We start from the raw sequence: 26385 nt of genomic DNA on the forward strand, positions 1-26385 counted from the left end.
TCCACAGTAAATCACCTGTTGAGTTTTTGATGGTTGTTTGTTTGTGCTTTCTAACGTAACCGCTGTGAAACATTCAGAAAATAATATTGTATTTCTGTTATTCACAGGTTTTCTCTCTCTCTTTGAGAAAGCTTTCCAGTGCTGTCTCTCTGTCACTGAGTCAGGAAACTCACAACAAAGCCTTACTTTTAATGTTATCATACAAAGAAAGATGTCGTCCCCTCCTCTCTCATGCAGACAGACAGACATTCCTTGCTTTATATAGAGAGATAACAGAAGTGAAACCCAAGCACAGTCTTACATGAACTCACCTTAAGGGTGGTCACTGGGAGGTAATGTTGTTGCATGGTAATATAAAGCACTTATCACATTAAAATAATTTGGTCAATTTTTACATTTGAAATACCAAAGTTGGACCCTTGTGGTGGAAAAAACTTCTTGATTGACATTATCTGGCTTACAAGATGATTACATTCTTAATTAACATTGAATCAAACAATATTCATTCTTAAACAATAAGAAAAGTTCGGGGTGTATTACCAAAGAATGCAGTCACTTTTTATGGCTGGGCTCTGGTATTTCTCTTATCAGACTCCTTGTCATCTATTCTATTAAGCTGCATAATGAACTTGAGTCTCTAGTCTTCACAGTTGAAAGCCTGGAGAGGAGGTATGTCCTGTCTGGTCCCACTCCCACCATGACCAAGAGCTCTGAACATTTTAGCCATCTTTTTAATCTGTACCTGTGGATGAAAAATTTCTGCAACTGGACTTGGTTTTATTAGGCATTCTGATTCACTCTGGATGAAGTGGTACCTGTTTAAATTTATTGGACTACATCCTAACAGAAAAGGAACAGGAAAATTGATTTTTAATTTTATTAGTTTTATTGCTTTTAGCCTTACCTGATGGTTTCCCCAACAAAACCCTGCTCAGCATCCTGGCTCTGTATTTCATAGCCCTGTCGCTGACAATGTGGGTCTTGCTGGTGCTGGTTTTGTCTCCCTCACTAATTCATTCATTCCTGTTAGGATCACTGAAAGGCAGTGTGCAATACCAAAATCTCCTCACAGTCCACACAGAAACAATCTCATCACAGTTAAAACCACTTACTTAATTCCTGCTGTTGAATCAGCTCAATTCTGTTTACTCAATGTAAGATCCCTTGCCAATCAGTCTTTTATCTGCCAGGATTATATCACCACCAACAATATTGACTTTTTCATCATCACTGAGTCCTGTATAAATCCTGATGAATGAGCCCACGAATGACAAATAGAGGGGGTAGCCTTGTAGTAACACACAGAAATGATTTTAGTTGTTCTCCAGTCCTGCTTGGCTGTTTCTCCACATATGAGAGTTTTATTTTAAAGAATAAATTGCCCATTTTATGTGTTTTAAATTTCTTATTCTTGGCAATTTTAATATTCATGTTTGTTGCCCTTCTTCATTCATGTCTGATTTTATCAAACTTTTAGATTCTTTTAATTTGACCCAATATGTGAAGCACCCCAGCCATGACAAAGGGCACACTCTTGACCATGTGCTCTCACATGGTTTCTGTCTGGATGATGTGAACTTGGTTGATTTTGCTGTCTCTGATCACAACACAGTGTTCTTCCAGGTTCCACTCCTCTCCCCTGACCCTAAAATCACCGCAGTGATTCGCTCCCGCCCCTTAAATACACTATTCCTGGCTTCTGTTAAGCCTTCACTGCCTCAAACACATTTTTTAATAGACCTACCAGTGAACAACATGCCCCCACAGTAGAGGAGCTTGTTAGTGTTTTTAACAGGTCTTGCACAAATATTTTAGATTCTATAGCTCCAGTTAGATATAAAAAGCTGAAGCTTTCCTCTCTGTCATGGTTAAATGAAGAAGTAAGGATTTTAAAGAGACAATGCAGGAGGGCAGAACGAAAATGGTAGAAAGGATAGACTCAGTGTCTCCCTTGCTTCCTTAAAAGATTTAATGTTAACGTAAAATCAAAGAAGCAAGGAACGCTTCTTTTTCAGAACTGATTGTGAAACAGGGTCATAATCCCAGAATCTTTTTTATAACTGTAAATTCTGTTATTGGTCCCTCGTTTAGCCAGCCACTTGAATCTTCCCCAGGGAGATGCAAGGATTTTCTTAATTACTTTTACAATAAAGCAATAGAGATTCAGCAGCACTTTGACAATATATTAAGTGAACTTGATGTGGACTCCTGTCCACCTTCAACATTAACCCACTGTAATGAAATCTTTCTGTCGAACCTTGAACGCACTGTTTTGCTCTCAAAATCATCCACCTGCCCTTCTATGGGGCCAGAACAGTGACATTTACATTTTGGCACCAAAAATAAAATTTGGCCTTGAAATCAAATCTGCACTGAAAAAAGAAACATATATTGGCACTGAAACAAGTATTGGCACTGAAAACAGTTCCACTGAAAAATAAAACACAGGCATTTTCAAAAATTACAATCTTTCAATCTTATTATCATATTTTATATTGATATTTTTTGCATGATGATGTGTTTTTCAATGTCAATCTTAAAATTTTTTCTTCATGTCTGTCTTTCGTCAGTGACAGGTTTCTTTAATGCTATCAGTATTTTTTCAGTGTCACCGATTTTCAGTTTCAACGTTCTCTTTTTCAGTTTCAACTTTCTCTTTTTCAATTTCAACTTTCTCTTTTTCAGTTTCAACTTTCTGTCACCATTTTGGCATAGGGAGGAGGGCCCTCGCTGGGCCTACATTACCCAGTGTGCCTTGCGATGTGATGCAGATTGGATATCCCAGAGCGAGGTATCATGGCAGAGATTTTGAGCCAGACTGTTGTAATTTTCACTCTAGGACTGTTAATATCTCACTTTATGAAGATGAAATATTTTTTCCCACCTTTAAAGTGATGTAATGGGGAGACATACCAGATGGGCAGAGGGTATTTAGAAACTCAGGTGGGTACACATGGTGACCCTCAGATTCCACTATGTCCACACTGATGCAAACATGCTCTTCTCCTGGAAACATCTTTGCCATGTACTCGTTCACCATATCAACTACATGGTGAACGACAGAGTTGGCCGCGCACAATATGACATGCTCACATAGCCATTTGGGGTTGGCAATGTTGGTCTGAATGCCCTCATACACCCAACTGACATTGTTCTTGAGTCTTTCACCGAGAAGAGTGAATGATTCATTGAGCTCAACAGCAAATTCACCCTCCTCTGGAACCACCGGAATCTTTCCCTCAACAAGTTGTGTGAGAGTGATCCTCATGTTTTCAGTAAGACAAGGAATCTCAACATTCCTCCACAGGCATGAGCTCTTCAAGCACCTTCTTACAATCTCAGTGCTGCTACCATGTTATGTTGCACAATGGTAAGGATCTTCCTCCAGGCACCACTGAATACCATTGTGATGCCACCAAATGGCTTCTCTGAACCCTGCAGCCATTGGAATGTGATCTGCAGCGTCTAATGCGTGTTGATCCATCACTGACACTTCATCCACCACCATGACATGCATCATTCTGATGAGTGCTGCAGTACTGTCATCTTCGCTCACGTTGCAAGTAGGCTTGTCAGTGGGAATGAGAAGGCACTAGTCCTACTAAGAAAGGTGGTCCTTTTAGGCAGTAGGGTCACTGCAATGCCACTTGCAACTGTTGCAAGGGCTACCTTGCCCTGTGCTCGGACTTTGTCAAGGATGTTGGACAATGTGAATGTTTTCCCAGTCCCACCACTTGCATCAACTGTGATTATCTTGCCAAGCCCCTTTTCCACACTCTCCATCACTGTCTTGACAACTACACACTGCTCATCATTAAGAAGATCCTCTCTCTCAGTGATTTGAGTATGTTGTGCTCTATCTTGTGCTGAAAGATATGGGGTATGTGACGCTGGACATAAACTGTATCAGGCTCAGGGAGGCTGAAGTTCTCACTCAGCATAAAGCCATGCCTCTCAACTTGGTCCTTCAGCTCAAGCAGCTCTTGAGTCACAATAACATCATCATTCACACCTGCTGTGCACATTAAGTCCTCATGCAGCACATGCTTGTGCCTTTCCCAGAACTTTAAGTGTTCCCCTCTGAGAACAAACAGCATGTTGGCAAATACCTCATGCACTGCCAGGCCAGATGCAACATTTGCAGCCTCCTCCATAACAGAATCCACCTCCTGGTCATTGTCAACAATGCCATGCATAATGCAGGCTACCAGATAGGTTTACATGACCCTATGGCCAATATGTCGGAGGTCCTGGAAGCATGTTGGCCCAGACACATGGTACAGTAGGATGCAGAGATAGTACAACTCAGCAGTATGAGGGTTTAAGGCAATCATGGGGAGTCGTCCACCAATCAGCCATCTGATCATATTGAGAACTCAGTCTTTTCTTCTGCAACTGAAATCACTTTTGCACATAGGTGAACTGTTGAAACACATCTGGATACACAACATGGGGCATGTTTGGATGTAGAATCATGGCTTTGAAAAAGGCGTGAGTGTGGCTGTAAGGTGGTCTGAGTCCACCAGGTTGTGGCAGCGCCTTCGTCACTGAATGCAATTACCCGCTCATCCAGATGAATCGCCAGCATCTCCACTGGTGGCTGCTTGTGTTGAATGGGGGAGTCATACATGCGCCAGTAGCTCTCAGATGCAGTAATGTACCATTCTAGTTCATATTGTATCACCTCATCTGATCTGTTCACTTTTTGAAGATATTTGCACAGGTACTTCACACTGGTGACAGCACACGCAATCTTAAGGCTGATGTGAGCATTGTACTAGAGTAGACTACATGGATTGTAAGGCAAAACCCATGCATTGTTGACTGATGTGTTGACATCACCTCTGATGGTCTTCGTGATGGGAGCACCAGGTGCTGCTTCTGCTCGTCTCCTGTAGAGAGGATAGGAGTCAGCAGAGAAGCTTGTGTTCTCTCACAGGACTTTGGGATAGTCCTTTGTATACTTCTGGTCTGCCATGCTGTCATTGTTCCATTCCCCACATGGACGGCGAATCATGTGTGATGTGAAAATGCAATGTAGTTCCAGATCTGTGTCTTCGTTAGGAATCTCAGCAGAGACCTAACGAATATTGGCCGAGGTCCTGGATTTCTCATGAGGCACCATGTGGATATGTGGAAGATGGCACTTTTGTGTTTCCTTCACCATCACATGGGCATCCATGTGCCTCAAGATGTCATGCTTTAGGAGGTCTGTGAGGAGGGCTTCTACCTTCATGTGGAACACTTGAGCGATGATGCCTGGTCTCTGATTGGCTGGCTGAGCCTTAAAAAGTGATCTGTGATTTCCAGTCATATGGGGTTGCAGGTGAAGGTCAAGAAGAAGAAGTCAGGTTTTCCCTTGACTCGGACCAAGGCCATCGCATCCTGGAACTCCTTGGCATACTACTGTGGTGATCCATAAATTGGCGGCGGCAGGATGGTCAGGCATCCAGGTATCACTTCACCATCACTGTTGAGGGCATCAACAATGACCTTGTACTTTTCAGCTTTGTTGGGCTTCTGGTTGTGGTGGATCCAGTTGAGGCAGTGTGACTCAGTTTTTGCCATCATATCACATACATACTGCTGTGTCAGTTTCCCACCACAGAAGATGGTAGCAATAGAAGGATGTTGGTGTGATTCCTTCCATCTCAGTGTGGTAACCTCAGAACCACAAGGCAACAGAAGTACATACCGTATTTTCTCTAATAGTGGCCGGGGCCTTTATTTACCTCAACTGTAGAGGGTACCAGGCCTTTATTGGAAGTAGGCTTATTTTAGAGAGAGGCCTTTATTTCTATTTCCCTCTGTTTGATAAGTATATTTGCTCATAATTTAGTATGAAACCTCCTGCTTTTCTGATCTGCTTCTATTTACGCTGTTATATTTTTGTTCCTGCATTATGCTTTTGATAAAATTAAAAGCCCATGGACATAATGCCTTCATTTCCTGACTTTTATTGTGAAACATTACACAAACATTTCAATTTAACTTATGTGAAGTATGACCGGTCACATACCCGAGGGTAAATACGCCCAGTCTCATATAAACACAAAACAAATCTGAAGTATGCCGGATATAAACATTAATAGCCAGTTTGCAGCACAGACAAATATCAAATATAAAATGACAATCAGATTCAGCTGCAAGCAAAATCCAAACTCAAAAATTAGGATATTGTGTGCCAACATAAAACCAAATTTGGATAAACATCAATCGCCAGTTTACAGCACAATCAAATATCTAATCAGGTTGAGCTGCAAGCAAAATCTGAACTCAAACATAATCGAAGCTTACCTTGATAAATGAAACAGTGCAATTACAAGTGGTCACTATCCTGCTCGTCGTCCTCAAAATTACCATCCTCACCATTAACATTGTCCTCCTCATCATCATCAAGAACAATTATTCATTATTAAACAGCTCCTCTTTATCTTCCTCATCCTGGGCCGCTTGGCACCTGTTCTCCTGGCCCCGCTGTCGGAGCTAGGTGAGAGCCTCCCGTCCGGCGGCGCAGGGCTGTCCCTCCCTGAACCAGAGAATAAGGATGTCTTCACTCCTATCAATTTTCACAGACAGTCCACAAACTCTGAGTACTCTGATCATATCCTCATTCAGTTTGTCCCAGGCGGTGACAACCCAGTGCACAAGCAGGCGGCTGGTGGGGGCTTTTAAGTTACCTCCAGCTGTGTTTTCTTTATCTGTGTCCCCAGCCATCCACTGATCGTAGGTATCAGCAGACTCTGCTTGAAGGGCTGGTTCCACATCACATCAGGGGCTTGGATATATTAAGTGCAGGCTCCTGGAATCACTGCTGTTGTGATATTGTAGCCACATTTCAGTTCAGCTTTGGTGGCGGCACTGATGTGGCAATGGTATGAGTCCCACACCAGGAGTGAAGTTGAATTTTCCCACCACATATTGTAGCCAATCTGCGGTGAGAGTATCATTCATCCAGCCATTCACAGATGTGGTGATCACTGCGCAGGAGATCTACTGCTGCATTGCCTTCACTTCATGAACAGTCCCTTTGAAGACGATATATGGCTTGAATTTGGTGCCGTCAGCCTTGGCAGCGAGGATCTGGGTCTTTCTGCACCATGGTGGTGCGACGTTAAAGTGAGAGGTCGTTGCACTGTAGAAATTTTTGTAGCCAACCACTGCTAGTCACAAACATCTTGCCTCCATCACTCACTGAAGGGTAGATCTCCTTCGCTTTATTTTGTATAATTTTTCTTGATACCTGGTTATGTTTGTCCTGCACCGAGTAAATCCACTCTGAAAGTCATCTCTATGGCTCCAAGCTAACTTTCTTCCTCCCACCTCCGGCTAGCCGTGCTCTCCTCTTGTCAGCTAACAGCAGCTCACACTTCTGTTTTTTCCAGTGCCTGATTCTTTTTGGGACAATGTCAAAATGCCTTGCAGCTTTCTCTCCTGAATTTTCCTCTGCATACTGCAAAACTCTCTCTTTGAATTTGACATCAAATTTCCTCCTGGTGGGCACCATGTGCACTCTGTGTTGTGGGATGGGTGTTGTGGGAAATTTAGTCACTGACACTTGTACAGGTCCCATATGGTACTTCAAATATAGCTACCGCCATCTTGTGACAATTGTACGTTACTACTAACTACAGCTATGTTATGTAACAGTTACGTTAACAGTCAACAGGAAGAGGGCAGGGACATTTCTCTTCATTTGATAATTTTGAAATGAATTGGCTTTGCTGTTGGTTTTCCCGACTCATTTTAAAAAAGAGGAGAGAAAGAGAGAGAGAGAAACGAGAACACCAATGAGTGAGAGAGAGCAACTGTGGTCGAGCGAGCTAATGAGTGAACATTGAGAGGGAGTGGTAGTAAAAAAGCCATGAATCAGATCAATAAAACATTATCTGATTATTTCACAACTGTTATGTTCTAGAGCACAAATAAACACGCCCACACCCCCTCACACCATCGTACAACTCTGCAGCTGTGCGCCACAATGCCTGATTTTGTCTGAATACTGCCTTAACCCACCCTTGTTTTTTTCCTGACCTCCCTGGCCTGTATTTGGGGCCGGCCATTATTTGTTCATGTCAACCACACCCCTGACCATTATTGGAGACCCAGCTTTTAATTGAATACCAGCCACTATTAGAGAAAATACAGTATGATAATGGGTCATATGCTGGATGACTGCTTTGTCGTTGTTGCTCCTGGAACAATGACAGCCATGCTGCTATCTTTTGATAGAAGGTTCAAGATGCCACGATGAGGGTCTCAGCACTGTGTGCAAGCTGTGAGGACAATTTTGAGCTCATTGGCGCTGTCATTCTGGGCCACATACTCAATGGCTGATTTGAACTGCTGTACGTACGCACTCATGAATGGTCTCTTGTGCTCTCAGTAAAAATTGTTCATTCAACATCTCTGTGGGGACAAGCTTCGGAGACAGATAAAAATCAGGTCAAAGACTGTCAAAGCACTTCTTTAAATAATTCAGTGCGGAAATGGCCTGAAGTCAAATTGATCTCAAGTAGAGAAACATCAGAGGTTTCTGGAACACTGAACAACTCTCAGTACTTGCTTGTTTTGACAGTTTTATAAATAGAACAGAAAAAGGTGGAAAAATGTCACTGAGGCAAAATTTCAATGTATATTAATTTTTGTATATGGACAACAAAAAATAAATCCATACATTTTTATATACAGTAAATAAAAGAGATTATTCTCCACTACCAGTTGAACACTTTTGTTTTTCTAAACAGCCTGTGTCTGATTGTTGGTACTATCCCCTGAAAATGTTTTCAGTATTTTATCAGTGTATCCTTGTTCTGTCCTCAGTGTGTGCTGTTGTTTTGCCATATCACAAAGAAATCACTGTCAATTAAATGTCTTATTATATTGCAAAGCTGCAGTTTTGTTGCTGTCTGTGCTGGTATGAAACTGAGGCAATGATACCTTCCCAAGAGAAAAGGGAATGTGAGGATTTACTGAAAATGATGCAGCCAGAACGATATACAGCTCAATGACTTCAGGATATGACTGAACTCACCTGCATCAAACATGTCCTTTTTTATTTATTAAGATTATCTTGATTGGCATTTTTGCCTTTATTGGGCAGCGAAGAGGCAAACGGGAAACAAGGGGAGAGAAAGATGGGTATGACATGCCACAAGGGACCCTGGCTGGAATCAAACCGAGGGATATTGCGTTAATGGTAAATGGACTGTGCTTGTATAGCACCTTTCTAGTCTTCCAACCACTCAAAGCACTTTTTTACACTACAAGTGACATTCACCCATATTCATACGCTGAATGGGTTCAGGGGCTACCATCTGCCCATCAGAGGGAACTAACCATTCACACACATTCATACACTAATGACACAGCCATCAGGAGCAACTTGGGGTTCAGTATCTTGCCCAAGGACACCCGACATGCCGGGAATCGAACCACCAATCTTCCAATTAGCGGACAACCCGCTCTATCTCCTGAGCCACAGCCCCCCCATGTGACACTGGCAGGACAGTAGGTGCGACTGGACTCTGCCTCCAAGGAACATACCAGTGACTTTACATCACAATTAACACACCATGCTGCTGTGTTTCAGAAGTTTGGATATGTTTTTTTTTTTCCAGATAACCACTGGATTCAGGTGCTTCCAACAGATTCCAAACTGACATATTTTTATATGCTCTATCTTGGACACACAGAGATAATATGGGTGTTGATCTTTGTGACATTCCTTAAACAAAGTCTGAGCCTGAATGCCAGCGGTCAGAGGATCAGACAGTTTATCTAGATTATGTGAAGCAGTTTATTTGGAAGTCAAACTGAAAGTGAACATACCTGACATGTTGAGAAATTCCTCATTGCACAGGAAAACACACAACTACAGTATGTACAGCAGGTTAAGGCTGAAACAGGAAGTCGCTCTGTCTCTAAATAGGTTTGACTGACCTGAGCTGGAGGTGATTCTGGATCCTAAGCATTATGGAAAATCTTTGTGTAAAATCACTTCGAACATGTCTGAAGAATTGTAATAATCCCTCATCTATACTAGCCAGAACTAGCTGTAAACTGACAACTGCAATACAATCCATTTACAGTATTACAGATGAACCAGGACAGACCATTCTCTGTCCACATGTTGCTCATTCACACACTTGAGTATCTCCGCAGTAGCAGACTGTCACTGAGTTCGAACAACCCTGACTTATCACACACTGTCCCATCTGTTGGCATGCTATCTGTTCAACATTCACATTGTAATCACTGACACTCAGAAATGTTAATGACGACCCTTGCACAACAGTACAATTATCACTCGTGACCTCTGGTTGCCGATATAATTGCCCAGCTGTCACTATCACTGACAGGGCTTATTAGATTGTTGTGATGGGTGTAGAGCACACAATGTCAGCACAGCTTTAATTAAAGACCTGATCTGGATAATTGAATTGTGCCAGCCACTCAGAGAAAACAGGAAACCAGATAACAATATAGATGCAGCTTTGTAGTGAGTGGTGATTGACAAGTGGGGGGTTAGAAGCAGTCTTGTAGCCACGATTCCACAGGTATGATCCCTGAAAACTTCAAGTAATGTTACCTGGCAAGATGCTGAAACTCTATGATCTCTATTTCTCCAAATAGATTATATCAACAGGCACAATGATGGATCTCTATCTGTCTTTCTCCAGGTAATCGTGCCTGTATCGTGCTGACAGGCCGTGTCCATCCCGGTGAGTCCAATGCCAGCTGGGTAATGAAGGGCACCCTGGAGTTTCTGTGCAGCAGTGACCCAGTGGCCCAGAGTCTGAGGGAGGCCTTTGTCTTCAAGATCATCCCCATGCTCAACCCAGACGGAGTCATCAATGGCACGTGAGTAGAAGGCAGAAACACTTTTGAAATATCCACACCACATATTTTGTCTTAGATTAGATGTTGATATTTTATATCCTGTGCCTCTTCTGCCGGAAAATAGAGGACGTCAGTTGAGTAAGCGGTCCTTCAATGTGGCCTAAGATGCATTGCGTTTACACTACTAAATTAATGTGGCCACATGCGGCCCAGACCACCTCCGAATGTGGTCTGAGTGATCGGATCTCAATCCATCCTCAATGCGTCTTGGGTGCGTTTACACCTGTATTCAGAACTGTCCACTTGTGATTGGATCATCCGAGACACATGTTAATACCAGGTGTAAACAGGGCTAGAGTTAGACCACTTTGACCGGCATTACTTTGTGAATAATAATATATAGATTGCAAGATGGTTATATACTTAGGAAACATTGGATCAGACTTCTGGCAGGGAACACAGAAATTCAAGACACAGGTCTGGACTATCTGAAGTTGCACCAGAGTGAAAAACAAAGATGTGTTTTGGAATATGTGTGTGTGTGTGTGTGTGTGTGTGTGTGTATTGGGTTAGAAAGAGAAAATAGAATTTGGAATAGATAGAATTGTCCTAACTCGTCAAACAAACTGATGAGGTTACATTGTGGTAAAACAGTCTCTTTTCATTTTTCCAAGGAAAAGTCCTTTAGTTCAGTGTTCTCTGAAACTCGAGTTGATAAAGAATGTAGTAGTTTTTTAGTTTGTGTCATAAATTTCACTTTTGATTTATCCCACACAGTTGGGGGAGTGTCTGGAGGTAGAGTGAGAGGGGATGGTCCTGTGGAGGGTCAAAACTGACACTTTAATGTGGAGAAAGGATTCTCAGTTTACCTTTGAAGACACTTCCAGACAAAGTTGAATATACATTCATATTCTTCTTTGGGCATTAACAGAGAATGTCAGAAAACAAAGAGAACAGTACTGGTTCTCCTACACAGCAGTCTCTTGCACTGTTTTAATGGTGCATTTAAATAAATGATGGTACACATGCTGTCTTCCCATTAGAAATCAAGACAAGTCAGTTTTACTATCTTCTCTCTTACTGGAAAAAAAGTCATTACATGGAGTATAAAAAATGTCTCTGATCAATTCAGCCTGAGGCTCTAAGGCTGAGAAGTGTTCATTATTCAAGCTATATCTCTGTCTTATCCACTGGGGCCACTGTGCTTTGGACTATACACATACAAAAATTAAGGCACAAAATTTGCTTCATATCCAAAAATGCACAATTATAGCTCTCTATGTTTGTGTTTTCACTTTTGTATGTGTTTTACAATTTGGAGGGAATTTTCTTAAAAGTATACTATGCAGGATTTGTCAGTTGGTGTTTGTAAACACAACATTACAACATTACTGAAAAAGACAGACAGCCCTTAATTCTATGAAAGAAGCCTAGTTTAAAGTCTAAAGTATGAATCCTGCTTTTCAAGACTTTCTGCTTTAAGAACATCACATTACTACTTTTTTATTTGAAATAAAGGAACAGAACTATTTACAAAAGGATAACCATGAGTTGTGGAGATCAATTGCATCAGTAGTGTAGGAATTGTACAAGGGGGGACCCAAACATTTCCAGAATTGTTAAAAAACTGTCATCATAATTTTTTCAGCAGTAGCTTTATAATCCCCTTCAAAGTTCTCCCCTTGAGATGTGATACACTTGTCCCAGAGCATCTCCCATTTCCTGCAGCCATCTTTTGTCAATGTGTCTGGAGCCCCCTGTGATTCTTCCTGGATTTCTTCTCCCTTTCAGTCCCAATTTTAGTTTCACCAAGCTGTAGGCATACGCCACCTAGTGGCAAATCCAATAACTACACTCTCCTCCAGTGCTATCGATAGCTTCCATGAATTTTTGGGTCCCTACTTGTACGGATAAATGATAATGTGTGTGACAGTCTTGAAGGCAGCAAAATGACAAATCAAACCAAACCAAAGAGTGGGAGATATGGAGCTTAGAGAGAGATGCTGAGAGGAGGGCTGGCTTCTCTAAGCTTGGTGGAGGCTGAACAGGTGCCGCCATGTTATGCCAACAACCCTCACTGACTGCAGGTTCCTGCAAGAGAGGTATGTCACATAGAATCTCTCCTCCCAAGACTCCTCCTCTTGATTTAATGACTAAATAATTACCTTTGCAAGACAAACATGAAGTACTTTGTGAATACTTTTACGCCGTCACTCCAGCAGTAACAAACAAGACTGGCTAACCAGCACATACTGCAGCATTAAACAATTTAAACCAACTCTCAGGTGCAGAAAATAACTCAGTGCTCAGTCTGTTTCACCTCAAAAATATCTTGGACAGCGATATCTTTTCCCGGAGCTAACGGTGCAGCAGAGAGGCTGCTCTCCACTGCTGGAGACATGACATTAATAACAACACAGCAGAGCCCTCCTCCTCCCCTTCATTCTGTCATTCTCATACAGGCAGGAGACTGTAAGATGCTTCCAGATTAATTAAATCATTAAATAATGCAGTTAACTTTTTTAAATAAAAAGGCTGTGGACCATTTATCTTATCTGCCTCTAACTGGAGAAAGAGCTGAAACTGAAAATTGTGCCCCCTATTCATTTATTCGAGAATCAATTCAAATTGAATCAGACACCAAAGAATTGGAATTCAGGGTGTGAACTACAGGGGAGCCAGGGGGAGCTTGGCTCCTCTTAATAAGACATGAACTCTCTTGAAAACAGGATTTGTGAAATATTGGGGGGTCTGTAAAATATTGACAATATACTATTTTTGCCATGCATTTCTATTTTTCTGTATCTTCATCATCATGGATCATGTGTAAAATTAAACTATTATTGATGTATGATTCATGCATGAGGGTGATTCATCACTAATTCACTTTAATAAAGATACTGCCATGCATGCTGTTCTTGCCATCACCATTGAAGCGTGGTGGCACAATATCATAAACTTAACTCACTTTAACTCAAAGATCAGAAACCCCCCCCCCCCCCCCAGTAAAAAAGTGAGCTCCCCTGAAAGCCATGGCCTAGTTTGCACCTTGTTGGAAGATTCCCACCCCTAGTTATTATAGAGTCCATGTAGGAAGGAGGTCGGGTTGGATGGATCAACAAAACATCAGACTTAAACAATAGAGATTGCGGTTCAACTTCCTGTTTACAACCATTAGTCAACACTGATTGATCACAATCATCCCCTAATTTAACAAAGGACTTATTTTAACCCAAACCATGACGCTTCCCTAAACCTAACCAAACTTGTCATCACATCATAAAACATACTGTATTTATTTTTCAGTAGTGATTTGGAAGAGTTTTTGAAGGCACAGACAAATGAAATCGTCCTTCTTATAAGGATGTCAGATCAGAGAGAGAAGTACTATGCATTAGAATATGTATACAATCACCCATATATACTTCAGTGTCCAACAGTTTCTGATTTAATAACTCACAAATGACACATACAGAACAAAGAAATAAAGATTGATAAAAAAACAAAAACATCACTTATTGACTGCTCCATCCACACTCTAATAATAGCCATGTGTAAATATAATGAGGTAAGATTTATTCAGAGTGGTAACATCATGGATAGAGATATAGAGAATACATTTGGTGGTGAATTTGCTTCATAAATGTATGAAGATAAGAGATAAGGATGTTGGAGACCCAGCAGGTGGATGATGGGAGCAGTCTGAAGAACACAGCAGTGATGGAGAGCTGTTGGGTGCCTGATCTGAAAGATGGAGTGACAGATCAAGCATTGGAATATTAATATCTGCATCTTCCAGTCACTCAGCTAATAAAATCTGTGAATAAAGAGTAGACTGGTGTTATGTATACACTACATGGGACATGGAGAGCTATAACAGCATGTGGAAGTGGAAATGATGGAGATGCTGGAAATCTATGAATGTTGAATGACAACCAGGAGAGTGAGAAAGAGACAGAAACTCACCAGAAGAAGAGAGAAAAATAATAGAAAAATATACATTGGCATGGTGTCTGAAAAGTCATATTGGTTGGTCCACATGCGAGTATGGCTGCTAAGAATGACATTTTGGGGCAAAGCCTGATACATGAAGATGAGGTTCAGGCAAATATTGTCATTAGTCAGGTGTTGCAGTTTGTTGTTGTGTGAGTGGACAAAATCTGTCCTTTTTCCCACTTTCAACTTTCTGCATCATACCTCTGGACCTCAGATCTAGACACAAAGAGACAGAATTGGAGAGATACTGAAAAGATGTTGCTATGACAACCTGTTAGCTCCAGGGATGTCATGAATTGGCTGCTACACAGCTGTGCAGACATGACTGAATGTCTGATGACATCAAGCTGCACCAAGCAAGACTTTTGAAACTATGAAATTTTAGTTTCCTTCCTAACCAAACCTGAACCATATTTATTTGACAGGACCATTATCTTTCACTAACCTTCATCCTCTAGTTGCCAAGTGCAGATACAGTATTGCAGAGAGTCAGATTTATTATTATATTTAAAAATAAAAGATTCACATACGCAGACGGTCTGCGAGAACATCACAAAATTCTCAAAAAATATCACAGCAGGACTGAAGCCCTTCGACATAATATAAAATATACGTACATACATGCCCACAAATGAGCGTCCATTTCGTAGCCTTGGTTGCTAAGGTTGTTCCACAGATTGTTCACATTGCCTACTCTCATAGAAGTCTGCCGAACGGCGGCTTCAGGGACTTATCCAATCAGAACAGAGTGGGCTCATCAGGAGGGGGGGCCTTAAAGAGACAGGCGCTAAAACGGCTTATTTCGGACAGAGGCTGAATTGAGGGGCTGCATAAAGGGCCCGTATAAGATAAATAAAGAGTTTTTAACTTCAAATCATGCAAAAATATTCTAGTGGAGCCCCAGAATATAAATATAGACCTGGAAATGTGCATGATAAGCCCCCTTTAAAATAAGTTATTTTTCTTTTCATAACAATAAATACAGTGCAAACCACAATGACGGTTAGTATTGAATTCAGTCCCTAACCTTTAGTACAAAGTCAAGACGTTGTGTTAGCACAAGCTAGCAAAGCTCTGTAAACGGAACCATGTTCATGCACATGCCAGTGCAGCGGTGTGGCTCATTGACATGTTTTTAATATATTTTGGACAACATCAGAGGTCTACGGCACAGAGGAATAAGATCTATCAGGCTCTGGATACACACACAATACTTGTTAGTAGATCTGTTCATTGTTGGTTTGGCCTTTAACCTGTTTCATTTTTCCCTACAATCCACATGGATTACAGATCGAAATGTCAGTTAAAATATAACTTTTAACATGATTAAAGCCGAGTCTGTAATGAGTTAGATGAGTCTTACCAATAATCGCATCACTGAATGTAATTCAAGATTTCACAGAAATATCAGTACTGATGTTCTGTTTGTTGCCCACAACTGTTTGTACCTAGAGCCTACCTAGAGCCGGGTTCTGCTTGAGGTTTCTTCTCGTTAAAAGGGAGTTTTTCCTTACCGCTGTCACCAAGTGCTTGCTCATTGGGGAATTGTTGGGTCTCTCTCTCTGTAAATTAAAGAGTACAGTCTAGACCCGCTCCATGTGAAAAGTGCCCTGAGATGACTTTTGTTGTGATTTGGCACTATATAAATAAAATTGAATTGAATAGAATGCCTTTATTTTCATTGCACAGCTGTACAACAAAATTTAGTGTGTCCCTTGTGCGTTACATACAATATAGATAAAACAAAACACAAGCAGTAGAATCTTCAACAGACACATGCACTGCATATTTAAGACTACACACATAAATAATTATTAAACAAGTATGAATATATACTTAAAAAAAGTGAATTGATAAAATAGTCTATATATTGCACTTAGTCCCAGAAATATGTACAGAGTCCAGTTCAGTAGGATAGTCCATTATCTATTCTATAGATGTGCAACTTTCCAAATGGATAAACTGACTACATATTGGGAATCTACATGGTTACTTTCTCGCCTGAAAAAAAAAAACTCAATAAAGTGACATATTAAGAGTCCTACAGTGAAAATTTCAACCTGGCTACGCCATTACTGCCAAGGCTCAGGGCAGCACTACTTCTTCCTCCTCTCATGTTGGACTGAGGGCAGACTGGACACTACAGTGACTCACTATCACCCCTGTGGTACAAAGTGGTATTACGAGACAGTATGGGCCAAAGCTAGGGAGTTTTGAAGACACAAACAGACAACAAATGGATTGTTAAAAACAGTTCACACAAGTGCCACATTGACTACTGAGCAGCAAAGGTGAAGTACAGTAGATAAAGTAGCTTTACAAACTACTCCATGGGCCTGTTCAGGAGTTTCATCTCAGGGTTAGTCTACTCAGGGTTAGATCCAGAGTTTGTTGAACCTGCTGTGTGGAACACATGTCAGGTATACAGTGAATTACTCTGCTTTTTCTCTGTTGATGTTTTTTTTCTTGTTTAAAGGGTTAGTTCAGCCAAAGTTCTCACAACCTACTCACCTATGACAAAAACTATGTTCATGCCACAAGGTACTGTAGCAAGTGCATACTGTAGTTGCAGGATACATTCAAGTTTTTTCTTGTAATTTGTTTTGTAATTTAGGCAAATCAATCCGTAAATTATCTTAAGTGCATTCCCTCTACATGATGTGTCTAGCGTTAACACCCTGTTTCAACTGGAGATAAAAAAAAAACAATAAGATGACAGGACATGAGCAATATACCATCAAAATGCTCTGTCCTTATGACCTGAAGCAGCCTGACTTACCTGAATCTGTCTCTACCTGACTATTTCTTTATTTGGCTCTCTGGAAGTCATGTTTGTTTAGTAGTATGTGTGTGTGTCTGTGTGTGTGTGATGTAAGTCTTGCAATACAAGTCTGACATTTCACAGGAATTAAGTTGGACACCGCAGGGATTCACTCATCCTGCCGTCAGGTTTCTTTCTGTCTCCTCCATCTCTCATTTCTCCTCTGACTTTCTCATTGTCTCTCAGGTCAATTCTCTGAGCCTGAATTTAGTGTGAAACTGGAACAACGTTTCCAAAGCATCAACAAAGGTTGCTACTTCAGATCCCATTCCCTGTTGGTTTGTGTTTGTATTTTGAGTCCTTAAAGGCATATGAACCATTTGAAGCAGGGGAGTTCTCATAAGTTTTAGCTGAGTATATGTTTTTCCTTTTCTTTGATTCATTTTCTCATGTTATGTGCCAAGAGAAAAAAAAGATTTGCAGCGACAATAGCTCCCGTTATTCTGTCATGTCTGTAAGGCCTTATTTGTTTGTTTCACTTACGTCTTCCGCTAGTCTGAAATTGTGAAATTATGTGTGGAAAATATGAGAAAAGAATGAAATCTGTGCAGTTCAAAGTCTATACAGCTGTATATTTGGCTGCAAAGTATGATTATTGCCATGATAGAACCCTGCTAATACACATATACTACAGCTTAGTCCTTGAACTTGTGACTTGTGACCCCTGGTCACAGATTGCATAACACTTGTTGTTAGCTTAATCAGAGAATGATTTTTTTCTTCTGATTGTTTATTTAAATATCTTTGAGAGGTCTTATATATAACTATCCAAGATTGTATCCAGAGAAAAATAACTGCACTGGTGTTTTGTTTAAATCCTTAGAATAATAATGTTCATGTTTTCTGAACAAGCAACCTCATGCGAGTAATGACGTGTGTACCTCAGAAAGAAAGGTGGAACCAATGTGATGTAGTTATAGTGCTGAGGGTCTTTGTGCCCAGCCCTGGATCTTTTGAGGATGATGAAGCTCATTGTGAGAAACACTGGTGTATGACATTTTAAATTACTTTAAACAGTACAAAAAAAAAAAAACATGACCATGAAAACAGTGAGTGGAACTGTAAAATGAGTCTACAGAACAGAATCTGGCTACATGAAGCTGAGAAGTGAGTGAGCAGACAGGCATCTGTGCCAGGCTGCCTCTCTGTTTTGCCTGCAAAAATATAGTCCCATGTGTCTGAAGCTTTGACAGGGAAATGTGATCTCCTCTCCCTCAATGTGGTCAGCCCTCCCTTCTTTGTTATATATAAGTGAGACTTGGGGACATAGATACTTTCACTCAAATGAAACTGAACACATGCCATATGATTTGTGCTCCTGATTTGTGATAATCACATTCTCTTTTTCACATTTCTCTTTTTATTCTAAAGCCCTGAACTACAGTACCAGATACATAAAACACAGGAATAAGCATATGCACTGTTTGTAACAGATTAATAAAGTTGCATGTATACATGGTTCTGTTTGATAAATCTATCATTATGTCATTGTGCACATATCAGGCCTCTACAAATAAACAACATAAGAAGGAGTAAAAATCACTCACCTTACCTTCTCCGCCAGTCTGTAGACACACAACAGCAATGAAAAGAACAGCGGAGAAGAAAAACAATCTGTGTCAAAATGTAACAACAGAGCAGCTGTTGTGTCACACAACACATTTATAGAAAGCATAATTCATCATTATCAGCTGTAATATCTTATTAAAGTCCCAAAAGACAATCAATCATTTTTGCAAAGTGTAACACAAAAGAGGACAAAATAAAAAGAGCAAAACTGAAAATAAATAAAATGATGAAATAAAGGAAAACCAAAATAAAGCTCAATGAACTAATCAAACTGAGCTTACAAAGAGCAGTTGATAAAACAAATATGATGAATGCACCATTGATTGGCAGATTATAGAAAGCTGTGTAGACTACAAAAGTCATTAGTTCGCTTATTGACTTAAATATCACGATATAGTTATTATATAAATAAAAACATCAGGTCCAATACAAATCTGTCAACACATTTATTAAAATCACAACTGGACTTGCTTGAAAAAAAAAATACGGACAACCAGAATCTCACTACTGTAGACTCTAAACCCTGATATCATTTCATTAAATGAAACACATCTATCACGCAATGATCAGATTGATTTTCCAGACTACTGCTGGTTTGGTAACAATAGGAAGTTACATGTAAGAGCCAAAAAAGCCTCAAGAGGAGTTGGTACCTTGGTTAAAAAACTATCTGTTGGAACATTTTAGAATAAATGTGATGGATAAAACCATGGATGACCATGGATAATAGGAATATGTATGGAACACCAGGAGCTGCAATATAGTCTAATTATTTTGTGATACAGTGTGCAATATACCTAGTGACAAAAACTTATGTCTCAAGTAAAAAAGGGGCATATCAGTAAATGGGTAGGACTAAGCCATATTGGAATGCAGAACTAAAAAAACTTAATATGGAGTCGAATAATAAAGGACAGGCAGAGAGGGAATTTCTAAAATGTAAGCACCCACTGACCCAAAGACAACTTAGGGAACGATGCAGGCAAACTCAGTTTATTTTATAGAGATCTATAAAAAGCAATTTAGACAAGGACAAGCAGTGCAGCTGCATTGATTACAAAATAACTCACAACAATTTTGGAAATAAATAAATAAACTTGGCCCTTTGAAATTAAAGAAAATCTTAATTAAATTATACTAGATAATGGTGACATTGAAAATAAAAAGAGGTAGTATTTGGAAAATGGGAGAGAGATTTTGTAGATTTATTTCTAGGAAACCATATTCCACTTGGTTTTGATGACACGTTCTTATATATTTGTGCTATAAAATGTAAGCTGGAGATGGCTATGAATACACCAGGATATAGCCCAAATACAGTTCTGAACCACAATATTTCTATAGAAGAAGTTAAAAGGGCTATAAACAAAGCAAAATTGAATAAGGCATCTGGAATGGGAATCTCCACATCTCTTAGAGGTCCTCTTTTTTTTTCTTTTCAAGACATTTTTAGAACATAATATAATCTTGACAGTAGTCCATTATTAAGCCTGTTCCAAAGTCATCAAAAAATGATCCCATAATACCCCTCAATTATAGGGGCATCAGCCTCCTTAGTACACCTTACAAATTGTATTCTAATATACTGAACAAAAGGCTCACACAACATTTAGAAATAGGAAAGTATCTTGTCAATGAGCAGAATGGATTTAGAAAGAAACAAACCTGTATTGATCATACACATTCAGTATCAAGTATTATTAGAAATAGAATTGCCAAAGGCAAACCTACTTTCACATGTTTTGTTGACTTTCAAAAGGCTTTTGCTTGCCTTTAAACTTATGGAAGTGAGTGTGGATGGTAGATTCTATAGAGCAATCCAGACCCTGTATAGTTGTCCAGTTGCCTGTGTTGAGATCAAAGATATGTTACTGACTGGTTTGATACACCTTTTGGAGTAAAACAAGATGATATACTTTTTCCACCTCTTTTTGCATTATTTGTGAATGATTCAGCTCTACAGATTAAGGAAGCTAATTTAGGCGTATGTATAGATGACATTAAATCGGGTATTTTATTACACATGGATGATATAATTTTACAGGCTGAGTCTGAGTTTGATCTACAGAATATGTTAAACATGATTAGGTTGTGGTGTTATGAGTGGAGATTAACAATAAATTAGAGCAAAACACAAATAATGCATTTCAGAAAGAAAGGTATGGAAAGAAGTACACAAATAATTAGTTTTGGTTCAGTCGCTTTACAATATGTTAGTATCTATAAATACTTGAGTTTCTTTCTTGATGAATTTATGACTTATGAGGTTGGAACTGGGTCCCTCACTGACTCTGCTGGGAGAGCTTTGGGATCAGTTATTAACAAATTGAAAGTATGTAATGATCTTGGTTATTCTACATATACCCAACTCCACGATGCATGTGTCTCCCCCATACTGAATTATGCTGCAGGGGTGTGCGGTTTAAAAGAATCTAAAACTATAGACTCCATACAGAATAGAGCTATAAGATGTTTTCTGGAGGTTCATAGATTTGCTCCGATTCCAGCAGTTCAGGGAGACATGGGCTGGGTACCAGGATCTGTACAACGAAAATGTGAAATCATCCAACTGTGGGACCATCTAATCAAAATGGCAGAGAACAAAATAAATAAGAAAGTATTTATGTGGAGCAAATCATACAGTTGGGCAAAGGAGCTTCACTCAATTTTAGAGGAAGTGGATACGCTGTATATCTACAGGAATAATCTGTGCTTGCAATGTGAATTCCATTAGCTTTTACTGCAATTTGAAGAAAAATGGCTTGAAAACATTCTGTCAAAGCCAAAATTAAGAACATCTATTCATATCAAACAGAATTTTGGCCTTGATTTATATGTTACATCTTGTCTATCTAGAAGCCAAAGATCTTTGGTTTCAAGGTTGAAAGCTGGTATTCTTCCTGATGCAGGCCTGAAACTGAACACACAAAAATGTTCATTCAAACAATCAAGCCTCAGATTCTTGGGCCATGTCATTTCCAAAGAAGGAATTCTGCCTGACACAGATCATATATCAGCCATCCATTATGCCCCAGCCCCACACAACCTAGTCTCACTACGGTCCTTCCTAGGACTAATCTCATGGTACAGTAACTTCCTGCTGAACTTAACTACAGTGGTGGAGCCGATACAAACCCAGCTCAATCTGATGCAGATAACCCTCCAAGCCCAAAATTACAATAACCTATGTTTTGTTTTCATTTACAATATGGTAGAATAGACTTCAAGATTTTCAATTGATTTATCTCTTGATATTGCCAAGATGACAGTGTAATTAACATTAAAACGTGAAATAATCATCTCTATGTCCTTGTTTAAGCATACTGATCATTACTCTATAACTATTGGAAACATGAGGTAAGAGACACAAGCCTATTGTGGACGTTACTATGGTGGATCCTTAAATACTTGTTGTGACACTCTACACTGAAAGCATAATAGCACTGCAGTTCATACTTATTTTTAAGTGTATGATGCAATTGCATTTTCTTTCTCCCACAAAGATGTATAAGTAGCCTCAATATCAGAATGTGTTAGAAGCAGCCTCTGGGCTCCCGCACACTGCACACACACAGTGAGACTGGAGATTTTATATTCATTTCCACTTCACCATCTCATCCTCACTCTAGAAAACCATGTGTATAATGATCTGAAGTGGGTTAGGGTTAGGGTTAGGGTTAGGGTTAGTGCGTAATGCACAAATTCTCACTATACAGCTGTAAACAGTTTATGTGAAGGTAACCATCTATGTACTAATCCTTTGCACAGCAAATCTGTTTTTTATGAAATATTATGATTGTTTTTGACCAATATAGTGAGGAAAACCAATTAACTTAATTAACATATCTGCTGAATTGCAAACTATTCGTAGTGAACGTATCTGAAAATGTGCACTTATAAGGCGTTTCATTTGTTTTCATACAGTCTTGCAGTATATCTGCTGGCAGTAACATATTTATGGTTTTGTTTAGACACTCCCAACACTTGGTTAAGGTTAGGGAAACATGGTGGTCTTGGTTTAATGCTGAAAAAGTCAACAACTACTTGGACTCTGGCTCTGGCTCACAACTTCTACTATCTCTGGCTCAGTAACTGATGTTTCCTGTGATTCATTCAGAAGAGTCGGTTTGAAAGGGAGCAGAGGCAGTGTGCCTCACACACACACACACACACGCACACACACACACACACAGAGACTCACTCACTCACTCACTCACTCACTCAATCTTTTAATTACTCTCTCAGGTGTTGAGGAGTGTTTCCAGTTGACAGTGATTCATCTCTGAAGGTCTAGAGAGCAGTGGATATCTTATTGACAGGAACACAGACACTAGCACTTTATGAAAACTATAGGAATATTACAGCTCTCATGTAGTTACATTCATGTGTTCATTTGCACATTTGCCATCAATACCATGCAACAAAAGCCAACAAATGACTAATACACAGTGCACACTGTACTTCTAAGAGCATCTGGGATCCATCTATACAGGCAGATTTGAATGTCACAGTGAATTTTTACACTGATAAACACGAACACACATAAAGGCTGGATAAACATACAGTGATTGAATGCTGCCTGTTTGAAATTAAATAACAAATTAATATGAGCTATAGGCTGAACTGAAGCTCATAGAATAAAACATTATCTGGCAGCAAATTCCTAATGACATCGCACACAAATGCACACAGACCGTCGCTCACACACACAAAAATGCACACACGCCTGAGGGCAGGCAGCAGCAGTGCTAGGCAAAGGGGGTGTTAGAAAGTAACAGTTTACAAAGAGTTTTAACTCGTTAGATCCCTGTGTCTGCTGCCCTGGGACACAGCTGAGGCTGGGAGGCTGCGGCACAAGGCAAGAGATTTAGAGGGAGAGAGGGATTACAGCAAGACAGAGGGAAACAGAGTAAAAAAAAAAAAACGAAAGATGAGGGAAAGCAGGCAGAGACAATCAGCGCAAGACAGAAACAGAGAGAAGACAGACCAAGCAGCAGCTACTATGGCTTGAGACTGAAGCCAATGCAGAGGTATCTTAAAGTGCAATGCCACCAATGGCTGCTAGATGCTCTAATTGCTCAAAAAGCCTCAACTTCTCTCTAGAAATACTAAGTCAATCATTTTTACAATGTGTCATTATGGTCTCAATCACTCTCAATCATTCAAACACTTCAGGACCTCGAAGAGTGTGACAAGCAACACCCCACACCCTTCATTTAGAAGGTTGTGGCTCCAGATGGAAAAGACAACACAGACCATAAGCTACAACTCCGAGCCTCAAACTGGCTCCAATGTAAACCAGTGGTTGACATCACACCTCACTACATCCATCTTCATATACAGACTATGAGACAGACTCAAGAAACTGTTCTGAACTTGATATTAGGAGAAAAACCCTGAATAAATGCGTCATTATCCATGAAGTCAGTGGTCCCCAATAGTCTAAAAACAATAATAAGCAAAAACTGTGTAGTGACTGGGTGGTGTGGTGGACTGAAAAGCAAAAGTCACTTAATTTCGCTAATACGCAGAAACAGGGTCAGAAATAGAAATTGAGGAAAATTAATCCAAGGGAGCAGGCAAAAATCTCAAAAACCTCAAAAACAAGACTAGGTCAAAAACCTAGTATATGGCTGGACCGTGCATGATCAGTGTGTGGAATTGTGGCCAATTTGTCACAGGCATAGTCCGCGGTAGTGTTTTAATGTGAATTCCTGGATATTGAATGTTTAACTGCAATTTTCTGTTCCAGTAATATTTGCTGGTAGTGTACTGAAGTAGCATATCACATGACATGGTTAAACTACATTTGAGTCAAAAAAAAGGTTGTAAATGCAGTTGCAAGAACAATACTTTCCACTCCTATCTTGGGATGTTTAATGTGAAAGAGACCTTCTTTTAATTCTAATTGTAACTATTCTAATTATCTGTTAACTCCCCCTGCTCTTTCATCTGTTTCACTCTGTGGATGTCTCTGGTTTTTCACTCTGCACTGAATGTTTTGTCAGAGTGATGGTTATTTGGAGTGCTTTAACTGTGCTTGAACTGTGCATGCACCTTTTTTCTGCCTCTTTCCCGTTGATCATGGAGGCTGCGGTGAAAATTATAATGAAATTTTTGACAGCACTTTGGGTACAATTCAGGAGGCTCATCTCTGCCTGGTTACCGCAGTTACAGTCAAATCAAGCGCACCTGCAGAGCAGCTGCCCCGCACTAACCTGATATAACAGCTACATGAGTCTCATGTTTAACCTGCAAAACTTGTTTTAATGCTGTTCTTCATTGTTTGTAACGTGAAAACATCAGAGAAATGAAAACGCATCCTGGTATTAGTTCAGTTATAAAATCAAGTGTCTCTGCTGCTGGCTGTTGACAGCACTGTCAGCCGGAAAGTCGATCACACTGGACAGTAGAGGAGGAGACAGTAGAGATGCTGGTACGTATCTGTTTAAAGAGGAGTTTAGCCAACTTCACAGCATTAACACCAGAGCTGAGAGTGTCAGAGCTTGGAGCAGGAAACACAGTCACTCTGCATCACACTGCTGTCCTCTGCTTCCATCATCTCGATCAATTCATTTTGAAAGAGCAACGGCCAATCGGGAAACTCCAACACTGGGCCGGCCGACCAGTGGTGTAACTTCATCACTCACTCAGGCACTCACTTGTTCAGTCACTCACTCATGGACAACTGTGCTTTTTTTCTTCTTTTTCTCTCTGACCTTTTCCACTCCACCTTCACTTTTTGGGACCTTTATCCATTTGTATCACCTAGCTGTATTTTCCAGTTCAAAGTCCACTCTTTCTGTCTTCTTGATCTGATTATTTCCTGCTTGACCTCTGACATTAACGTTATATAGACACTAAAGGGGTGAGGGAAGGATGACAGCAGTGCTTCCTGCACCAGCCTTACGGTACATAGCCTTTTGACAATTGGGACCGCGTAACCAACAATCAGATGGGCTGTTCCAACATCAGGTGGGCTGCGGCCGGCAGGTCAAATTTTCTTCCCCACAATTTTTTTTCCCCACATTGCTGGTAGCCTTGCAGCCCACTAGGTGAGCTGACCCATCTGGCATTTGTCAGAGTTGCCAGATTGCCAGACCAAGCCTGTGTGTATCTGTGGGGAAGTGCCAGCTCGTAGTCATAGTCCTGCTGTT

General features: G+C 40.2%; 1 protein-coding gene across 1 annotated transcript in view; it reads left to right on the forward strand.

Moving 5' to 3' along the window:
• LOC137182449 (cytosolic carboxypeptidase 4) overlaps positions 1-26385 on the forward strand; it is a 218276-nt gene that overhangs the window by 147176 nt on the left and 44715 nt on the right. The window contains exon 21 of the mRNA XM_067588662.1: positions 10683-10863. Coding sequence (XP_067444763.1) covers positions 10683-10863 — 181 coding nt within the window. The remainder of the gene's footprint in view (positions 1-10682; positions 10864-26385) is intronic.

The sequence above is a fragment of the Thunnus thynnus genome, chromosome 5 (assembly GCF_963924715.1).
Source record: "Thunnus thynnus chromosome 5, fThuThy2.1, whole genome shotgun sequence".
In the NCBI taxonomy this organism is placed as follows: Eukaryota; Metazoa; Chordata; class Actinopteri; order Scombriformes; family Scombridae; genus Thunnus; species Thunnus thynnus.